At 42.6% G+C, this 22,912-nt stretch overlaps 1 protein-coding gene across 1 annotated transcript in view; it reads right to left on the bottom strand.

Annotated features, from left to right (window-relative positions):
* Nucleotides 1–22,912, bottom strand: part of RNF13 (ring finger protein 13) — a 118,493-nt gene that overhangs the window by 86,381 nt on the left and 9,200 nt on the right. The window contains exon 2 of the mRNA XM_075555928.1: nt 8,211–8,339. Within this exon, the coding sequence (XP_075412043.1) occupies nt 8,211–8,324 (114 nt within the window). The 5' untranslated portion in view covers nt 8,325–8,339. The remainder of the gene's footprint in view (nt 1–8,210; nt 8,340–22,912) is intronic.

Below are 22,912 nucleotides of genomic sequence, written 5' to 3'. Positions count from 1 at the left end.
AATAAAAACTATAGTCGAGGTTCAAGTGTAGGTATCTGGTTTTGCAGCCAACCAGGCCGGTGGATCGATGCCGCACCCCAGGTCAACCAGCAATCCTCGGAAGGTGGGACAGCCCATTTTGGGAACCACTGAGCTCGTTTGAAAATACAAAGGGAAATACAAATATATTCAAGCCATACCTTTTTAAAAAATCTGAAAACTATAAAACTGCACTGAGATAATCTCTTACCACTTCTCTATTAGTGAAGAGTTATGCTTTCTTGGCTGAAATTTCAGAAGGGACACATCTAGATTGGAAGGCAGGAACGTGGCACAAGCTTGGTTATTGTGACCCAATCTAAAACTGTTCTTGTCTTTCCTTAGCAGCAATGTAAGGACTGTCTCACACTGACTCTCAAAATAACTGTTTATATCCAAGCAAATAACACTGTTCCTACCGTGAACAAGACAAGCAAAAACCTCTTCAAAACAAATGTTTCTCAATTTGCTTTGTTGTTTTTAATTCTGGGTATGGGGTGTTTCTCTCAAATTAAAGCATGTTCCCTGTGAAAATTAAACTAAAGTGGAAACTGTTCCTCTCTAGACTTCCATCCTCAAAGTACTATCGCTTAACAGAATCCAATTACTGTGAAAAGGTCTCATCCTCGACCACTTCTCTTATGTGGAACAGGTTTAATTAGATTTAGCTATCATTATAAAGAACTTACTAAGTACAGAGACTTTTCGGGTGTTAATTTATTTAAGCCTTACAACAACCTTATAGTCTAAAGTAGCCCACCATTAATATCATCTTCATCGTATAAGTTAATCATGAACTGTTTGAAATATCCTATTCTAGTACATTAAAGGAGTCTGGATTCCAACCCATGCAGTCTGGCCCTTGCACCCCGCACTTATGCCACGTTCTCCCACATGTCTGTCACACACACTCACTTCTGCAATGACTTGCCTGGGGTCCTGCAGCTACAAGTGGGGGCCCTGATTAACCCCACTGTGGGAGCCCTTAGCCCCTGCTACATCGTCGACTGACACCAGCAGCCACAGTACTTCTCTGCTGCTCACCACCAAGCAACCAATTCTCTCTGACAAAGCCAAAGGGGAGAAGCACAGAACAGAGGCATCATAAATCAGTCAGGATAAAGTCCGAGTCTCTCTGAAACAAAGGAAGATGTAAGATGGGCTTTTCTTCTTCCTAAGATGACGGGCGCACTTGAAAGTCACTTGTGGCCCAGGGGATTCGGGTACTCGGCAATGATCACGTCATCTCCATGTTTCCACATGCACACCTACACAATTAAGAAGCTCGCCTTGGCTTTTAAGCATAAGAAAATAGGAAAGTGAGTGATGATATTAAAATAGAACTCATTGCTGACAGAAATAACAGTGATCTAAAAATACCAAGGAATAGATGCTATAAAAGAAATGTTCTCTCTAAGGGGAGGCTAGTCATTGGTTCAAACCAATCCTGCATTCCTAGCAAGACACAGCTCTGCCTTCCAGGGCTTCCTGACCCGCCCGTCGCACACTGCAAGAGCACAGCCATGGCCTCTTAGAAGTCACCAAGGAGTTGGGCAAACACTGTTGTCAGGAATTAGCAGTCAAGTGAGGCAAGCAAACAAGCAAGCAGAGGAACCTGGTATACAAATAGCATAACTAAAACTCCCCAGTCTTTTCAAAACCAAGTCTAACACCTGCCTAATTGAAGCAATAATCAGTCTGATGGTCAACTTACTCAATCCTGTATTGCTTTAAACTCAGAGTTCAAGGATGTCTTTACTCAATTAAGAGGAGTTGCCCCAGGATGATTATGTCACCACACAACTCATTCATCTCAACCTTTAGTTCCTTCCCTCTCGGTTACTTAGCCCACTCGCCCATCAGCCTCTGTCCTCGAGTGCCAGCAGACGGATCATGTGTCCGCAGCTCCCATGTGCTGGGTCCTCCACGAGGTGACATAAGCACATACTCCACACTCACCTGCCTGAAGCACTGGGGAAACTGCTGACAAGAAGGACTGGCTGCTCTCTTCAATGCCTGACATTTTGTTCTATCTTAACAAGAAAGGGTGTTCTGTTAAGATAAGACAAAACAAAACTACAACTTGATGAGAATGAAGAAATTGATCTACTGTACTGATGTACAACTATTCTTATTATGAGTGTATGATACGTGAATATATGCCAAATACAACTGTTGGGGGGAAAATACTAGTTTTGATAGTCTCATCCACTGCTGAAGGATGAAAAGAATGAATTCTAATGCAAACTAGAAAAATTATTAAGACATTTACTATTTGTCAGAAACTGTTCTACACCGTTTCTTATACTAGGGTTATTATGTCCATCTTATACATCACGGAACCAAGGCATTGATTGGGCAAGGTCAGAGAGCGGTGCAGGTTCCCAAGCAAGTCTACTGAAAATCACTGACCGCATCTGACAGCAAAACCAGAACAGTCCACCCCAGAAGCAAAGAGGCAAAATAAAAATCAGAGATAGGAGGAAATTTAGAACGTTATCCCTTTATCAGCCCTAAATCGTTTCAAAAGTTATCCTACAAGGATTCCCAAGGCTGTGGGTACAAACTGAGAGAACAGATCTGAATAGGAATGGACTCTCAGGGCTTAAGGGTTCTCCTTCCACTCTACTTCATACAGACCCAGACGACCACTCAAGGGCAGAAGCCCAGTCACCAGGTCCCTACTAAGGGGAGTACAAAACCTAAAACCCAAGTCACTGCCACTGAGTCAATCCTCACTCATAGTCCGGGCACAACTGTCCCCATAGGTTTTCAAGGCTGAAAAATCGCTAAAGGTACAGAAAGCTTCGTTTTTCTCCATTGGAGCAGCAGCTGGTACGCTAGAACTGCTGCCCTGTGGGTAGCAGCCTAATGCATAATCCGCTATGCCGCTTAGGGTGACCAAAAGCCAAGCTTACTGCCATCAAGTCACTTCTGACTCATAGCGGCCCCACAGGACAGGGTAGAACTGGCCCTGTGGGTTTCTGAGACTGTACTCTTCATGGGAGTAGAAAGCCGTATCTTTCTCCTGCAGAGTGGGGGGGTTTAGAACACTGACCTCGAGGTTAGCAGCCCAACGTGTAACCAACTGCACCACCAGGGGTGACAAAGGGTGAGAAATCTCATATGGTCTATAACATCTGCTAAACAGTATAGAAACCAGCCAGGCCTTTCCAAGTTTACAATGATTGTCGAATTTTCCAGAAGTGCAATATGCAGAGGTGTGGATAAAGTCCACATCAAGTTTTGATCAGAAATAATTCTGGTATTTATTTCTATTTCTCACCTAATATCATTAAGCAAATAAAATGTCAATAGCACTTAGAACTAGAAAGTTAAAGAATAAATCCTTCTGCAAACTGAATGTCCAGAATCTAAGCTGATACCATTCCCTACTCCAGATTTGGATTTTATTATTTATAATCCTTAGATCACACTCAGTTTATAGAAGGCTAAGGATGTCTATTAGCAGGATCCCCACATGGATTCAGCCTCTGGAGAATCCCCTCTGACTATATATAGTCCAGGGTTGTGAAGAGCCTTGCTCTCAGAGAGAGAGCAGGGTAAAGTCGATTATGGTAATATGCAATTACATTAAAATGTAACATCATGTGATCTCCCTTTTGACACATTTCAAATTTGTTCTAGTTTGTAATATTTTCTGCTTTCTTTTTGCGGTTCATATCTGTTTTGTCACAGTGGGGGATTTTGTTGTTTTTGTTATTTGTTTTGTTTATCTGTTTTTTATGTTTTTACTGCATATAAAATCCAAGATGGGTAAATCTATAAAACAGTAACTGGATGAATAATTACCTAAGGGCATGGCAGGGGAAGTTTAGGGAAATGGGAAGCTAGCAACAATGACTAAGAAAGAAGAGAAAAATGTTCTGAAATTGATTGTGGCTATAAATGCACAACTCTTATGACTGAACCATTAACTTGTACAATAGCATGATGACGTCCCCTTGTGGGGGCACACCACAAAAGAGGGCAATACGGGGGCACACACAGTGGGGAGTGAGTCTGGTCTGACACCCCCCCCCCACGCAGTGGGCGAACCAAGGAGGGAACATAACAGAGCAGCAATAGGAGCAAAGCCAAACCCCAAAACCGCTGAGAAGCCCCCAAAATGGACATCAGGCTAGGAGAGGCAGTTCCCAGAACCCCCCAGGACTGGTGGGGAGATAGGCATAAAGGTCAGCAAACAGACTTGGAATTATAGATGCTTTTCCGTTTTTTGTTTGTTTTTTCTCTTTTTATTCAATCTTTTGTTTTCTTTTTGCTTTGTCTCTGTTGTTGTTTTGCCTACCTATGTAAGGTAGGCATGGGAAGCAAGCCCAAGGAGAAAGCCATGAGACCAATGGTTCTGGAGGGCTTTCAGGGGGGAAGGAGGCAGAGGAAGGGAGCGGGGAGCAAACCACCCCATAGACAGGGGAGCAACTAGCGAATTCAAATCAACAACAAGGAGGACATAGAGATCCTGGTGGTGGTAGAGCCACAGCCATCTAGCCCAGAGAAATTACTAAGCAGCAGAAGAAGGGTTAGCAAGATGATGGGGCAGAAGAACGTAAAAGGGGGCAGAGGAATGTAAAAGGGGAAGAGGAAAGATCTAGTACGAAACGCTATGGATAGAGGTATTAACATAGGTGTGCACTTATGTAAGTATATTAATTTATAAAAATAGAGGTATTGGCTTATGTATATATATATGGCAATACACAAAGGAAGTGGATGGACTTTGGGCCTCTGCTCAGCCCTCCCTCAATGCAAGAACATTTTGTTCTAACAACCTGGCATTCTGTGATGCTCACTCTCCTGACACGATCACTGAAGACACAATGGGTGTATAAACAAATGTGGTGAAAAAAGCTGATGGTGCCCAACTATCAAAAGATATAGTGTCTGGGGTCCTAAAGGTCTGAAGTTAAACAAGTGGCCATCTAGCAGAGAAGCAACAAGCCCACATGGAAGAAGCATACCAGCCTGTGTGATCACGAAGTGTCGATGGAATCAGGTAACAGGCACCAGAAGACCCAAAACAAACAAAAAAAGCGTATTGAAAACAAGAAGGCTGGAGCAGAGAGACCCAAAGCCCATCTGTAGACAGTACGACAGCGCCTTACGAAGGGTCACAAGGACGGGTGAGTGAACCAGATGTCAGTATAGCACCAATGAAACACACAAAATTCCTCTGGTTTTTTTAGGTCCCCCCTCCCAAGTGTTATGACCTACTTCTCAGTTCTCCCTAGACCAGAGCATGTACACAGGTACTGATAAGAGCTCACAACATAGAACCAACCACAATGACCTACTTAGAACTCCCTCCCAGGAGGATGGACGACAAGGGGGTAAAGGGAGGCATTGGACAGTGCAAGACATGAAAAAATAATAATGTATAAATTATCAAGGGTTCATGAGGGAAGGCGGGAGGGGAGGGAGGAGAAAAAACGAGGAGCTGATACCAAGGACTCAAGTAGAAATGCTTTGAAAAGAATGATGGCAACATATGTACAAATGTGCTTGACACAAAGGATGGATGGATGGATTGTGATGAGAGCTGCACGAGCCCCCAATAAAATGATTGGGGGAAAAAAACTCACAACACGTGGAATCCAGGACAAATAAACTCCTCAGGAACAGAAATGGGAACAGAGATACCAGGAGGGAGGGGGAGGTGGGGAGGGGGAACCAATCACAAAGATCAATGCATACCCCCCAAGGGGAACAAACAATAGAGACATAGATGAGGAGACACGGTGGTCAGTGTAAGATATGACAATAATAATAATTTATAATTTATTAAGGGTTTGGGGAGGGGGGAGATAGAAAATGTTTAGAAATTTATGATGGCAATATATTGATATACAGAATATTATAAGAGCTGTAAGAGCCCCCAATAAAATTATTTTAAAATAATTAAATTTTTTAATATGTGAATTATATGCCAATGAAACAATTTTCTGACACAGTGGATGAATGTATAGATTGTGATGAGAGCTGTAAGACCCCCAATAAAAGTATTTAAAAATATTTTTTTCAAAAAAAATAAAAGGTTTGGTGTTGAACAGATCAGTTATAAGGCATCAAAGAACAAAAAAAATCATATCATTGGGTGCCCACCTTCCTGATAAGATCACTGAAGACAAATGTGTACATGAGCAAATGTGAAGAAAGCTGATGGTGCCCCGTTATCAAAAGATATAGTATCTGGGGTCTTAAAGGCTTGAAGGTAAACAAGCAGCCATCTAGCTCACAAGCAACAAAGCCCACATGGAAGCACACCAGCCTGTGTGATCATGAGGTATCGAAGGGATCAGGTATCAGGCATCAAAGAACAACAACAAAAAAAAGAACAAAAAACCAAAACTATATCATGGTAAATGAGGGGGAGTGCATATTGGGGATCCAAAGCCCATCTGTAGGTAACGGGACATTCCCTTACAGAAGGATGCGGAGAGAAGTCAGGCCAGTCAGGGTGCAATGTAGCAACGATGAAACATACAACTTTTCTCTAGTTCTTAAATGCTTCCTACCCCCACTATCATGATCCCAATTGTACCTTACAAATCCAGCTAGACCAGAGAATGTACACTGGTACAGATAGGAACCGGAAGCAGGGAATCCAGGACAGATGATCCCTTCAGGACCAATGGTGAGAGTGGCGATACCAGAGAATGGGGGGAAGGTAGGTAGAAAGGGGGAGCCAATTACAAGGATCTACATATAACCTCCTCCCTGGGGGACGGACAACAGAAAGGTGGGTGAAGAAAGACGTCAGACAGTGTAAGATATGACAAAATAATAATAATGTATAAATTATCAAGGGTCCATGAGGGAGGGGGGAGCTAGGAGGGAGGGGGGAATAAGGAGCTGATACCCAGGGCTCAAGTAAAAAGCAAATGTTTTGAGAATGATGATGGCAACAAAGGTACAAATGTGCTTGACCCAATGGATGGATGTATGGACTGCGATATGAGTTGTGAGCCCCCAATAAAATGATTTTTAAAAAAAAAGCTTTTCACGTTTTAAAAGATTCAATTCATGTTTTAAACGATGATATCTGTAGTACACATACTGGGAAACTGAAACTCTATTCCCATATTACCATGTACACTTCCTTTAGTCTTACAACAGGGCTCAAAAAACTTAAGACAGAAGAGCCAATCCTGTCCCTCATAATAATTTCAAAATTACGTGAGAGCCATAAACATACGTTTACAAACAGAGGAAATCCCTATCATCTGATTAATAGCCTTTAATTTTTCTCATTTTCCTTCAGCGTCACATGTACACACTGAACGAGCAGCATGTGGCTCTCAAGCTACAATCTGCCGACCTTTGAGAATGTGTGGATTGCATCATTGGGATACCAAAACTACAACTTTTAAATACATAAAACACACTTACTCTTGCCATATAATTATAATAATAATTACCGAGGACATAGCAGGGGAGGAGGCTGGGAGAATTAGGAGATAACAATAATTACAAGAAAAAAAGAAATATTCTAAAATTGACTGTGGTGAAGATCCCACCACACTACTTAATATGATTAAGCTACTGAATTGTATGAAATGTGACGTATATGCCAATAAAAATTAAAATGTATTACAGCCTTTACAGGTGGATACACACAAAGAGGGAGATTTATTTTCTTTTTCTACCATCATAAAAATGAGAATTAGGAAATCTAGACACTTCTCGGTGTTTTACAAAACAGACAGTAACCTCGAGCGGACATGTAAGACTTTGAAGCACAGTCCTGCTCTCTAACCGCTTTCTGTCCAGCGCAGGACCACTGTGCTTCAATCCTGCCTCACGGATGCTAATCTTAAGTGGGAATTTTCTGTGCACATTTTGAAGAATTTTTTAATGCCATTATGAAAGTCATTACCATGTGAAGGAAAATGGTAAGATGCTACATAATCACATAACATGCAGGTCTGGATACACATACCCTCATATGCACATACACCGTCAAGAGAATGAAATCATCCAAGAAGGTGCTTTCATGCACAAGTGCTTTTATTGAGCAATAAAAAGATGAGTAAGGTCCCGTCTGCTTCCCAGTTAACTGGGAATGTATGCTGGGATATGTGTGTTCATTAATGCCTTTTAAGACCCCATCATTCCAGTGCTTTTTAAAACTTTAAAGATTGTTTTCAGTTAGGACTACCTGGTACGGTACTTACTGCTAAAATATTCGCTTCTACAGGCAGTAGGTTTAAAAATGCAAACAGCTGGACCGTCAAGATGGTGTAGACTTGGGTAGCGGACAGCATGAGCATTCCCATAGAGAGCAGCATCCTACTGCAAGTCGCCTGCAAGGGAAGCAGCACAAGTGACAATGAGAGTGGGTCTGCTCTGTCCCCGAGAACAACCACTTGATATATCAACACTGCTATCCAAAATGATGCTCTTGAATTAGAAATACGTACTAACATTAAAATAGAAGTTTCTATTTCAAAAAATACATACATGCCTATAGATCTAAACATTTAAGTAAATCCCTAGAGTTAGTCATTAGCTGTATAAGTCATGCTGATTCTAAGTTCGTAGTTTTGTTTTGTTTTTTTGGTCCCTCACAAGCTTTTTTTTAACAATTTATTGGGGCTCATATAATTCTTATCACAGTTTAAGTTCGTAGTTTTAACCACACATCATTGCACTAGGTAAATCTCCTGCAAAAGGCTTCTTTAAAGAATGTCACTTTGAGGAATAGGATATTTCTGACCCAAGTCAGGGTATTTTTCAATCGCCTCATATGCATGTGAAAGTTGAACAAGGAATAAAAAAGACTGAGGTAGTTAGTTCATTGTGCCAGCCTGGCCAATAAACACAGTGGGATTAATCGAAGGGCAGAGCGAGAAATGGCTCTCGGTGAGCCTCGCCTTTCTTGTCTGTCACTCTTTTTGATCATCGTACCAGTGGCCGGCTGCCTTGCTTGTTCTGTGCCTCAATTTACAGGCTACACTACCTGTGGAACGCCTAGCCTGTGGACTGTGTGGCTGTAAGTTGCAGTCTCTTTAAGACCACACGATTGGAATTTACATCTCCTGAGCTGGGGACTGACTGTTGGTGACCTGGCTGACAGTTGGTGACCTGCCTTGCTGTTTGCTGCCTGTGCTGGGATAGCCTAGCTCTCTCTACAGAGGACTACCTGGCAGCTCTCAAGACTTGAAGGACTGCCAGTGTCTCATAACTCTCTCACGGGAGTGAGTTGCACTGAGCCATTTGTACTGCTTTATAATTTAACAGTTCATTTCTTGTGTTAAATATCTAACTATCTTTATAAATGTATACATATATATATTTCAGCAACCTGAAATATATAATTATCAGCAATTATAATTATCAGCAATCTGGTTTTATCTCTCTAGAGAACCATGTCTAATACAAAGACCAAAGAAAAATCAATGCATTTAAGTTACGGTGTTGGTGAACAATATCGAAGGTATCATGATTGCAAGGAGAACAAACAAATCTGTGTTAGAAGTATAGCCAGAAAGCTCTTTAGAAGCAAGCAAGGACGGCGACTTTGTTTCATGTTATTATCAGGAGAGACCAGCCCTGGGAAAATGACATCATGCTTGGTGAAAGACAAGGTCAACGACAGGAAGGCTGTAAAGGAGCTGCATTGTTAAGCCAAAGGCTGCAACGCTCTGCTTAAATATAACAGTGATGGAGAGGATGACACAGGACTGGGCAGCGTGACATTCTTCTGTACACAGGATCGCTATTTGTAGGACCCAAATCAACTACAATTGAAAATAGCATGCTAATTATGGAGGATAGGGCAGTTCTGCCTTGCCCGCTGGGTCACCTTGAGAGGTGTGTGTGTGTGTGTGTGTGTGTGTGTGTGTGTGTGTGTGTGTGTGTGTTTTTCTGGGGCATCCGATCAAGTTATGCTGCTCCCACTGATAACAACTGCTCCTTTACAGAATAAATTCCCCAACGCTGGCCTGTGATCTTCCTGCACTCGCCATCACTGCACGTGCTGTGTGGGTCTGAGCAGCTTGTATGGAAGAGTATCAGACACACGGCCAAATATCAGACTTAAGGACTTGATGTGGACTGAGCTGGGATGTTTCCTCAAAATACAATTACCCTTTGAAATAAAGCTCTTTCTTACATGTATGAGTGTCCCTGGACTTGTTTCTCTCGTCAACCCAGCCTAAGCCAGCTGGTTGTAATTTTTTTTTTTTTTCAGAAAAAAGCAATGTTGATAGAAGAATAAGGCTGTGGGAAAGCACTGAAAGGGCAAACTTGGAAAAGGAACCTCCTCCCCAAAGCTATGGGTTCAGTCTTCATTAGAGAAGGCGGGGTTGCACTCTGCTGGGTAACAGAGACAGTCACTAAGCTGCATGGGAAACAGCCCAAAGCTGTCAGGTAGGCAGGAAGCGACCCCTGGGGCGCAGGCACAAGCTGAGACTGGAGAGCAAATATACAGAAGTCATTGGGGCACAGGCTTGCAGCATCTCCTGTCCATTAGAGGGCCGCAGGAAGCAATCTCTGTAAGGGGCACATAAAGCAAGGGTAGTTGGCAGTACAAGAGGCCATTAGGGCCAGCTGCAGTCTGGGGCTGGAATGCACAGTGACCATAGCAGGAGTGGTGGCGAGGTGGTCTGTGTACCCAGACTGCGGCTGTGAGCTGGTTGCGGGCGAATGTGCTCTCAGTGCACAGCTAGGGCGCAGTACCACAGGATGCCCCAGCGATGCACCACCGACACAGCGAGCAGCAGGAGCCACACACACACACAAAACAGAACAGCAGCTCACCAGAACTAGAAAACCCTTCCTCTGGTGACAGAGCTCAACACTGCTCTCCCTGAAGGAGAAAGGCTTAGAGTCCAGTCCATTATCACAGGGCTGGTGTTAGAGAGTGAGTCTGATCAGCAAGAGGATGCATTGATAGCTGGCACAGTTATGGTCTTCAGTTCCTAACAGGGTTTAGATAAGACAGTTTCTCCTTTAAAGGTGCTCTGATGGAGCAGCAGGTTAAGGCCTGGCCCACTAACTGCAAGGTCAGCTGTTCCCATTAAGGTCAACGGCCTTGGAAACCTGAAAAGGCAGTTCTTTCCTGTCTTCTAGGGTGGCTGTCAGAATCAACTTGACCTCAGTGGATTCTCTCATTTAACAATTAGAAACAAAGTAAAGTGCCATTAGCACAGCCCTGGTATATTATCAAGGAGCAGAACCTGAAACAAGGATCACTTCAGTGTCTCTGCAGGACCATTTTAGTTTGTTTGTATTTTTCCAACAGTTTCATTGGCACATAATTTACATGTCATACAACTGAACAGTTCAATCATATCGGGAATTGTACAATCACCACCACATCTATCTTAGAGCATTCCCTCCCCCCATGGTTGAATTGCCTTTAAATTGAGTTGTGAAATCATGATCAGTCTAGTGTCCCCTCCCACCTTGATTATTTACTTCCCAGATCCCCTGTCCCTCCCTATTGCCCATCCCCACCCCTGCATTCCCTGCAACACCTTGTATCAGTTATTATCAATATGCATTCCCTCCTCCTGCACTTCACATCTGGGAAACTTCACAGAAAATGGAAAACAAACCACACTAAGGTGATGAGGATAAGATGACATTAATATAAAGACCAAACTACAAATAATGCGTCAGTGGGAGAAGACCCCCATCAACATTCAAAAGGCCAGGGAAGACATTTCTGTCACGGAACAACTGAGATGCTTGCACCCAGTCCTGTGGGCAGCAGAAAACAGGAAGAGCGTGTATGTGGATTAGCTCAGAGATTAGGAAGCCTGGCAGGCTGGGTTTCTGGGGTGCTTTCACCCTTGTGAGCTAAGATGAGTCACAATCACATTCTCATAATTGTTTCCCCACTCTATACTCCCTTAATAGAACTACCTTAAAGGGACCTCTTACAAGCTGATAGCTACCTAGCCTGCAGTAGGGGGCTTGCACACCCTAGAGTATACATAAGTCTTGGTTGGAAATATATTCTCTCTGTGCAGGCCTGGCTCCTGAAGTCATGGTGATTCTGGAGGTGAGAGCCCTCGCATGCCTTATCTTATCTGATGTCTCCTTAAATTTTACCCCTCAATTGCACAACCGCCCCGTGGACCCATTCGCTTGTAGGAGTTGATAACTGTATTAGACAGGATTCTCTAGAGAAACAAAACCAGGACACTTAGGATTTTATATTAAAAGATAGATATATACAGCACGAAGAATATAACAGCTAATTAGTCCACACAGCAATACAGAGGGCTCAGTTCAATTCACTTCCGTGGAACAGTTAATATACTGGAAGTCCTTCAACCCACGAGGGCTGCTGGGTCCAAAGTCAAGGAAGCAGACAGCTAAGTCTTCTGTAGAGTAATGCAGGCAGTCCAGCCACAAGCAGCAAAAAGCAGTGGTTCACCAACAGCCAGATGAGAGGATCCAACAGTCTCAAGCTCAAGCAATGTATACATCAGCAATGTGGTGAAGCAGGTCTCAAAAGAACGGCAAGCTCTAGCAACATGATCCACAGGCTGGATGTACCACAGGTAGCCTAGCTCACAAGATGAGACAGAGAACTAGCTAAGGCAGCCCAATGCTGCTCCATCACCAGAGAGCAAGAGGGAGAGGTGGGGCTTGCCAAGCCATTTATCTCTTTGCCCTCCAATCAAACTGTGACCTGATTAATCCCACATGTTCTTATTGGCCAGGTCGGCACAATAAACCTACCTATCACAATACTCCACACAGTAAAAATTCAGGTCATGTCTACAGGGAGGTCCACTGGCCAAGGATCGAGTTTGATCCTACACAATCAAGATTATAATGGTCTCTGCTTGCCACTAGGGCTGTCAGGGGTGACTCTTGCCTTTGGTTATAACGTATCTGCCAGTATACTTTGCAAATGGGTTTGGGCTCCTATTGTCCTCCACAGCCTTCTACAAATTAGATATTCTTAATTTTAGCTCCGATGCTTTTCACCATATTTGAATTCTGTAATTGTCATCTTTGGATCACACAAGCTGCTGTGCTTCTTCTGTGTGAACTTAGTTGACTGCTTGTCTAGATGGCTGCTTGCTTGAAAGAAGCCTTTAAGACCCCAGACACTATTTCTATTGATAGCCAGGTACCATCAGCTTTCTTCACCACACTTTGCTGTAACACCCTTCCTTATCTTCAGTGGTCATTTCATGAAGGCGAGTATCGAACAGGGCCATGTTGAAAGAATTAATTGCTCTTAAGTTGGAGCTAGAATTTAAAGAGAGCCCAGAAGTCATTCCTGGCTCTATGCTTTTTTTTTTTTTGCTGTAACTTGGGAATTATTACATATGTCATATTATCCATAATTCAATCATGTCAAACATCATTGTACAATTGGTTCTATAGTCAGTCTCCAAACATGCTTTTCCTTCCTGGGCTTCTTGATGTCATTTCCTTCACGCAAATTTCTTGTAAGCTATAAATGAAAATGTCTTAAAATACTTAACAATTTAATTGGTTTTATTTTCCCAAATCCTTGAGAAATATACGCATGCATATATAAAGATAATATATAATTATATGAAAGCATATTAAGTATATGTCAGGAGTGCAGGCACACAGAAATAAAAACACCTTCCCTTAGCAGATAGTACGCTGTCATTACGCGTCACCTTGTCCCTTCCAGTTTACGGGGACCCTAGAGTTTCCCACAGGGTTTCCCACTCTGCAATCTCCGTGGAGGCAGGCGCCACATCTTTCTCGGACAGAGCTGCTACAGCAGGGGTTCTCAGCCTTCCTCAGGCCACCACCCTGTCTGTCACACAGTTCCTCATCTGGTGGGGACCCCAACCGTAACACTATTTTCATTGCTACTTCATCACTGTCACTTTGCTACCATTATGAATCAGGAGACCCCTCACTGACCGTTTAGTATGCAGTTAAGCATTTAAGCACTGTGCTGCCAGGATTCTTTGTAGAAGGCTTAGGAATATAGGATTATAACATCCAGTATTTATAATAGTTTCTTAAATGTTTTATACATGCAGATAATTCATATCAACCACTTTCAAAAGCATTTCCATTCATTTTCTTAACATTTTCCCTAAAAACCACCTTGTGGAGGAAATGCAATTCTACTCAACAACTCAACTCACTGCTGCGGGTCAAGTCTAACTCACAGCAGCCCTAGAAGACAGAGTAAAGCTGTGCCCGTTGGTTTCGGAATCGGTACTGGAACAGTAAGCCTCATGTCTCCCTCAGAATGGCTAGTGGTTTCAAACTACTGACCTTGCAGTTAGTAGCCCAACTCACACTCACAGGAATACAAGAAATAAGTCAGTAACACACTCAAAGGTAGGCCTGAGGCCCTACCACTGTCATGCCCTCCACCCATTGCAAAAGCTATTATTTTACCAAGTGAGTCACAATAATACCACATGATCCTTTCTGAGCCTTCATTAAAAACTGACTGTATGAATATACTTTTAGATCCTATTCTGTTCTGTATCGGGTCGTGATAAATCAGCATCAACTCAATGGCAATGAGTTTGGTTTAAGCTCCATTCCATTGGTCTACCCTATTACAGTACCTAAACCACACTACGAGAGGGGCTTCATAAGGTAGATGGGAGAATGGGATTAAAAGATAAAAGAATTTTTCTCATTTAAGTTCTTGTAACTTTATTATATATATTAAAATCATGTATAAAAACAGTTCCTCTTACTTTATTATTCTTTTTCAAAATTATCATGACTGTTCTAATTCCTTTTCCTTTCCATACTGTGTCTCTATCAACAGACTCCTGTTGGGATGTAAATTGGGAATGCACTCAATCTATAGGTGCAAGGAGGGGATTGACATTTTAACAAAATGCGTCTTCCAATCCACAAACTCAATTATAATTACAATGCATCCACCAACACTGTAAAATGAATGCATATATACATATATTAGTATCGAACCTTCAAGTCCATGCACTGTTTGCCAGTTATCTCACTAAGTAGCTGATTCAGAACAATCCAGTTGGGAACCATTACTGCTCTAGTTGTCATGGCTTTGCATCTCTTTCCATCTGAATCAGTACCTCAACCTCTAGAGACCTTGACAAGTCATCAGGTTAAGACCAAATGACCCTTCCTCCTCAAATTGTGTCTGTCTTATATTTCTTCATGGAGATTCAGCTTTTACACCTTTGGGACAAATAACTCATAAGTGACATAGCTATTTTCCCATGGTCCTATCAGGTGGGGCAAGAGTTCAATTTACTTTAAGATAGTGTCTTCTAGATTTCTCTACTGTAAAGCTAATCATTTGCCTTCCTAATTAATATTTTATTTGGAAGTAGTTTAAAATTATGTTAAATGATTGCCATTACAAGAAATTACCATAAACCTAGTGGCTTAAAGTGACACAAATGTACTGTCTTAGTTTGAATCGAATCGGACACAGATCTCACTTGGTCAAAGTCAAGGTGGGAGTGGGGCTGTGCCCTGATTGAGTGCTCGCAGATCTTCCTGGTCGTTCCCAGCTTCCCGAGGCTGCCCTTCACGGCTCCTGGTCCCCTTGCTCTATCTTCAAAGCCAGAAAGGGCAGACTAATTCCTCACAGCACATCATTCTGACCGCCTCCTCTGCCTCCCTCTCCCACGTGAAGAACACATCATTACAATCCAGGACAATATCCCCATCTAAAGGTCTTTAAATTAATTACTTTCTGTTCATATGCTCATTGGGGAATATAAATATTATATCCCCATAATTTTGATATTTACAAACACCATGAGTCATTGTATTTGTAGTTACAGCTCACTTCTGAAGGGTCCAACTCCACTTTCACCTTATCCCTGAGCCAGGGTGAGAGCTACGCTGCCACAAATGGGTGACAGCGGGCTGTTGTTTTCATATTATGGCGCAGTGTGTATGCTTTCTAATTCACATGCTATGAAACACTGTGCCGTGATTGTAAGGCTTTCTACAAGCATTATGCTAATAGCTTCTTAGTGTTACCTTGTATGATTAAATCCTAATTTTATCTAACTACCCTCCCAATGTTTTATATTTAAGCTCTGAATCCAACATTTTGCAATTATACATAATTCCTTAATAAATGTGCACATAAATCTCTTTCCATCTTTCTATTTTCTTAGCATATATTCTTAGATGTGGAAACACAGGTCAAATAAACATTTTAAGACTTTATATATATTGCCAAACTGCTTTTTATCAGAAATGTTTCCATTTATAGTTCTAAATAAGCACACATTTAATTATGCTGATTATTCTTTTCTTATCATTGTTGGTATTAGGCTTAATTACACATAATAAAAATGAATGATGCTTATTTAATGCTCACTACATTTCCAACAATGAATTCAGTAAGTACTACTTTAATTCCCAGAACCGCCCTATGAGGTGGGTAATGGAGCGAGTTGGGTTGTGTTACCCTCCAAAAATATCCAGAAGACCTAACGCCCAGTATCTGGGCTGGAAAGGTGCCCTTATTTGTAATCGGGCCTCTGTAAAGAGGCACTGAGTTTAGCTGGATGAGGTGGTAGTTTTAGAAGAAAAGGGAGACCTGGAGATACACAGACACAAAGCTGGAAGGAGGCAATGTGGCAAAGGAGAGAGGGTGGAATAACGCAGCTACAAGTCACGGGGTGCCGAGTTTTGCTGGCAGCCGCCGAAGCTGGGAAGAGGCAAGGAAGGGGTCTTCCTCAGGGCAGTCAGAGGGCGAATGGCCTGCAGCACCTTGATTTCGGACTTCTCACCTGCAAAGCTTGCAAAAGTGAAGTTCCATTGCTTTAAGAGACCCAGATAGTGGCGACTGTTTACAACCATCTTAAAAAGTTAATACCAGCATGAGTTGGAACCATGCCGAGGATACAGAAACAAACCTTTCATAACTTGACCAAGAGCAGGTATCTCTTAGACAGTTGAACTATGGTTGAAATAACAAATTTTTGTCATCAGTCTTTTGAGATTCCCAGAAATATTCTTGAATAAATTTTCATTTCACGTACTTGTGAGGTTGAAACTTTTATGTTTACTCATAATGAAATTTTCAGGCTAAGTATTCCAAAACTCTTTCAGGGAAAATGAAAGGAGACAAACTACCTGCCATCTTGGAGTAAAAACTTCAGGCTCTCTGCTGCCATGAAGGTTGACAGCCTCAGAAACCCGAAGCAGAAGCACTATGAGTTACTATCAACTTGACAGTGGATTTGGGCTTCTGGTTTTATACAGTAGGGTAGCTTCTGACTAGACTCAGTGATATGACAGGGGATGTCGAAGGTTTCATTGAAAAATGGAATTAAAGGGTGAGGAAAATATTCCACAAACTTATGAAGTCTCATCATCTATAAAGCACATACCCGAGGCTTTCTCTTTCACATCAAAGTTACAAAAAAGTTAGTCTTTAAAATGTATTACGTACTGGCACCTTGCTCCTGGTTTAAAGAAAATGCAGTATCCGCTCTTCTTCTATAATGTCTAGGACATTAAAACATATATCTAGATAAATATGCTCCATGAAAAGAATATAACAGACCAGTATTCCTTATGAGCATTGATATAAAAAAAAAAACTTCAACAAAGTAACCTGGAATTGAGTCCAAAAATAAACTCGACAACAATTGTCGATTGTTGTTCTTTTGGGCCTGAAAACAAATATTTCAATTTCATGTTTGTTTTGAACTTATGATGAAGAATAAATGTCAAGCGTCTTTCTTTTCCTCTAAGGACTGAGTTAATCCACAAACAGGCGTAGCTCAGACATCTCATCTCACGCGTACATGCTGTAGTGGGACTCTCCCGCGAACTGACGGGCTTCGTTTCTGACAAGGTGCCTGGTCTCCTCGGTGGGGAGGATAACCGCTGCAGCACATGGTGCTTTGTCCCTGTGGGCCTCTGCAGCTCCCCCCAGGAAGACCCTAACCCACTGCCATCCAGTCGTTCCAGCTCACAGCAGCTCCAGGAGAGGCACTCCACTGCCCCACACGGGCCCCAGACTGCCGATCTTTATGGGGCAGAGTGCCTCATCCTTTTGTTTTGTTTTTAAACATTTTATTAGGGGCTCATACAACTCTTATCACAGTCCATACATATACATACATCAATTGTATAAAGCACATGTGTACATTCTTTGCCCTAATCATTTTCTTTTTTTCTCCTCTTTTCTTTTTTTACATTTTATTAGGGACTCATACAACTCTTATCACAATCCATACATATACATACATCAATTGTATAAAGCACATCCATAAGAGTGCCTCATCCGGCGTTTAGGAGAGGAGATGGGTTAATTAGGGTGCGAGGTAGTACCGATGAAAAACACAGCTTTCCCCCAGATCCTGGATGCTTCCTCCCCCCAACTACCATGATCTGAATTCTACCTTGCAGGCCTGGATAGGACAGAGGCTGTACACTGGTACATATGAGGGCTGGAGAAACAGGGAATCCAGGGTGGATGATACCTTCAGGACCAAGGGTGTGAGGGACGATGCTGGGAGAGTGGAGGGTGAGTGGGTTGGAAAGGGAGAACTGATTACAAGGATCCACATGTGACCTCTTCCCTGGGAGAGGGACAGCAGAGAAGGGGGGAAGGGAGACTCCGGATAGGGCAAGATATGACAAAATAACGAGGTATAAATTACCAAGGGCACATGAGGAAGGGGGGAAAGGGGAGGGAGGGGAAAAAAAAAGAGGACCTGATGCAAGGGGCTTAAGTGGAGAGCAAATGCCTTGAGAATGATTGGGGCAGGGAATGTATGGATGTGCTTTATACAATTGATGTATGTATATGTATGGATGGTGATAAGAGTTGTATGAGTCCCTAATAAAATGTAAAAAAAGAAAAGAGGAGAAAAAAAATGATTAGGGCAAAGACTGTACAGATGTGCTTTATACAATTGATATATGTATATGTATGAACTGTGATAAGAATTGTATGAGCCCCTAATAAATTGTTAAAATTAAAAAAAAAAAGAGTGCCTCATCCTTATCCGCAAGAACAGCTGGCGGATTTGAACTGCTGACCCTGCAGTTATCCGTATAAGGCTTACTCTGCTGTGCCACCAGGGCGCTATCATGTGGTGTGCAGATTCAATGCAATTCAAACCTCATTTCTTGCAGAAATGAGTCTCCAAGGCTGTCAGTCTTCATGGGAGCAGATCCCCAGCCAGTCGGTGGTGCACAAAGGAGCTGGTGGCTCAAACAGCCGGTCGGCATCTGTGTACCTGATTACGCCACTAGAGAGACACACATGCAATCCATCCCTCACACGATCTAGAAATGTTAACCTGGAAAGGGAAACGCCCAGCTGTAAGAGCGAGCTGTGTGACAGTTAGAAAAAAAGCAAAGACGGCCTTGGACTGCGTGATATAGTCCTACATGTAACAAAAGCCACAGCACAGGCAAAACAGGAAAAACAAATCTAAAACAGACTTCCTCCAAACTGAAGACTCTTGGAACCAGAGGACACTACTTCAAAAATCAAAAGATAACCTATGGATGAAAGGGCTTTTTTGTAAATCATATATATGATAATGATGTTGAATCCAAAGTACATGAAGAACTCTTAAAACGGAACTCAAAAAGGATTCCATCTTTCAAATGGGCTAAGCCAAATGCCCAGCAGAGGAAGAATGGATAGAGAATACACACTCAGGGAAGGAAAAAAGAGCAGCTGATACCAAGGGCTCAATGAGAAAGTAAATGTTTAGAAGATGATGGTGGCAACATATGTACAAATGTGCTTGATATCATTGATGTATTATGGAATGTTATAAGAGCTATAAGGGCCCCCAATAAAATGATTAAAAGAGAAGAATATATATACACAATGGAATACTACACATCCCTTAAAAAGAGTGATGAAATTATGAAATATCTCATGACATGGAGGGACCTGGAAAACATACGTATTATGAAGTTAGTCTGTCACAAAAGGACAAATACTGTCTGAGTCCACTACTTAGGGAAAAACATCATGAAGGCATACTTTGGACACCTTAAATCCACTTCCACAGAGGTGACCTCAGTTCAGCTGTGGTCAGTTTCTCAAGATGGGGGAAGAGGAAAAAGACCATCCAGTTGCTGCCACACAACACTGTGCTACGGTCACTCCAAAATGACACTCCTAAAACAGTGATCAGCAAACCTTACTGGAAAGTCAAGGGGTAGCATTGCTGTTGTCAGCTGGATCTTGGCTGAAAGCAGAGAATACCAGAAAGATGTTGACTTGTGACTACGACAAGTTTGATATGTGTGAGTCATAAACTAGAGGTGCCTAACCCTGAAAGGAATGGGAATTCCAGAACACTTTACTGTGCTCACACAGAACTTGTTGCTTATTAACAACCTGCGATGTCCAAGTGGCACAATTTTGCTTGCTGAACACAAGTAAGACTTAAAAGCATTTGCTAATGAAGATCAATGATTGGAGCCTTCGGTACAGATTACAACTCAATGTAAAGACCAAAATCCTCACAATTAGACCAATGGTTAACATCATGATAGATAAAGTTGTCAAGGATGTTGTCTTCCTTGGATCCATAATCAATGCTCATGGATGCAGGTCAAGAGATCCAAAGGCGGGTTGCATGGGTTAAATCTACTGCACAAGACCTCTTCAGAGTATTGAAAAGCTAGGACGTTACGTTGAGGACTACGGTGTGCCTGAGCCAAGCCATGGTATTTTCAATGGCTTCATGTTCGTGTGAAAGTAAGACACTGACCAAAGATAACCAAAGAGGAATTGATGCATTTGACTTGTGGCGCCGGAGAAGAATGTTCAAAGGAACATGGACTGCGAAAAGGGCAGCCTGGTCGGTCTTGACAGAAATGTGGGCTGAGAGCTCTATAGAGGCAAGGATGGTGAGACTTCGTCTTACAATACTCTGGCCCTATTGTCCGGAGAGACCAGTCCCTGGAACAGGACATCAGACGTGAGCGAAAAACAGAAAACCCCCTACAAGATGGACTGACTGACACCGTGGCTGCAACAGCAGGTTCAAATGTAACCACAGTTGTGAGAATGGCAGAGCACAGGGCAGTGTTGTGTACACGGGGTGAGTTGGCACAGACTCAATGGCCCCTAACCACAAGGAAGGGTGTGGAGAAACTGGAATCCTGGTGGGAATGGAAAGTGGCACGCTGGGAAAAAGAACTTCAGTGAGTCCTCAAGAAGTTAGACATCACGTGTACATGCTATGGGCTGAACCGTGCCCCTCACAATACGTGCCGGAGTCCGAAGTCCTGCCCTGGAGATGTAAGCCACAGCGAGAACTGTTGTGTTAATGAGACAGAATCAGCAGAGGATGAGTCCTCAACCCCTCCACTTCTGAGTCGTAAGATACAAACAGAGGAAAGACAGTGCAGAAACAGCACCGTGAAAGTGAAAAAGGTCAGAGGAAAAGAAGCTGAGAGAGACAAGAACGGCCAGAGCCACGACAGCAAAGTGTGGTGGAGAAAGCAGATGGCGGCCTGCTATCGGGAAGAACGGTCCTAAAGGCTTGTCTTCAGACAAACAGCCATCTAAGTGAGGTGTCGATTAAATCCGCATGGAGGAAGCACATTATCCTATATGACCCAAGGACTGTAAAGAATAAAATGCAAATCCACAGGAAGGGATGGTATCAGAGCTAAATTGAGAAGACCTGGTTTGTAGAAGATTGTGGATGACAGCAGAACCCCAAAATCCATTTGCGCAAGGTCCCCACATGGATGGGGCCTCCGGTGAATGCCCTCTGTGTGCGTGGAGTCCAGGGGTGCGAAGCGCCCTGCGCCTTGTAAATGATGACAGATGTCGTTAGGTAAAAATGCAATACCTTCTCATTTGAGCTTAACTTTCAAGTTGTTTCCGTTTTTAATGTTCTGCTGTCTGTTCTACTGAGGTTTGTCCGTGCTTTGTCTAGTCACTGTTGGTGGGTTTGGGTGGCTTGCTTGCTTCCTGTGTTTTGTATGATTTTCTGTAGATGAGATCCAGGATAGATACATGAGAAAGTATCTAGACTGTTGACTGCCTAGGGCCACGGCACAGAACTATTAAATTGCATGAAGTGTGAAGCAGATGCCATTTGTGGTACTCCTGTTGCTGAAGGAATAGGGAGCTAGAGCACTGCATGAGCCGACTGTTCCACTCTTGGCTATATACACAAAAGGATTTAAAACGGGTATGAAACACTATGTGTGAACGCTCATAGCAGAACTACAGCTGTTGCTTGCTTCCAACAAGCCAGCCCCCGCTGCTGGTGAACCCAGGCACAAGACAATGAACTGCCCCGACTCGTCCCATGGTCAGCAGTGCATCTGACCCCAGGGTTTTATTGGTGGAGTTCAGGAACGAGGTCGTCGTTATTGCTACTCCCCTTAGCCTGGAAGTTCTACTGAAGCCAGTTCAGAATTATGCAACCTACAAGCAGAGTGGTGACTGACAGGCAGGTGGGGATTGTGCATGGGTGGGGTGTACTGCCTAGGAATTGAGCCTCCTACACAAAAGGCAAGAATTCTATTACTGAGCCACTGTAGTCCAATAACCAAAAGATGAACACAACTTAGAAGTCCATCAATTAATGAACAGAATGTAAACTGTAATCAGTGAACAAAAAATCCCAAGAGAAAATAAGTCCTGGACCATATGACTTCACTGGGGAATTCTACCAAACATTTAGAGAAATAATACCCATCTTTATTAAACTTTTTGTTTTGTTTTTTATCATTTTATTGGGGGCTCATACAACTCTTATTATAATCCATACATGCATCAATTGTGTAAAGCCCATGTACATTCATTACCCTCATCATTCTCAAAACATTTGCTCTCCACTTAAGCCCCCAGTAAATTATTATTTTCTCTAAACTCTTTTTTAAACTATTAAGGGACCAGAGGGAAGGGGGGAGCGGGGAGGGAGGGGAAGGGGAGGAAAAAAAA

Source organism: Tenrec ecaudatus, chromosome 8 (genome assembly GCF_050624435.1).
Source record: "Tenrec ecaudatus isolate mTenEca1 chromosome 8, mTenEca1.hap1, whole genome shotgun sequence".
NCBI lineage: Eukaryota > Metazoa > Chordata > Mammalia > Afrosoricida > Tenrecidae > Tenrec > Tenrec ecaudatus.
This window is presented reverse-complemented; position numbering and strand designations above follow the sequence as displayed.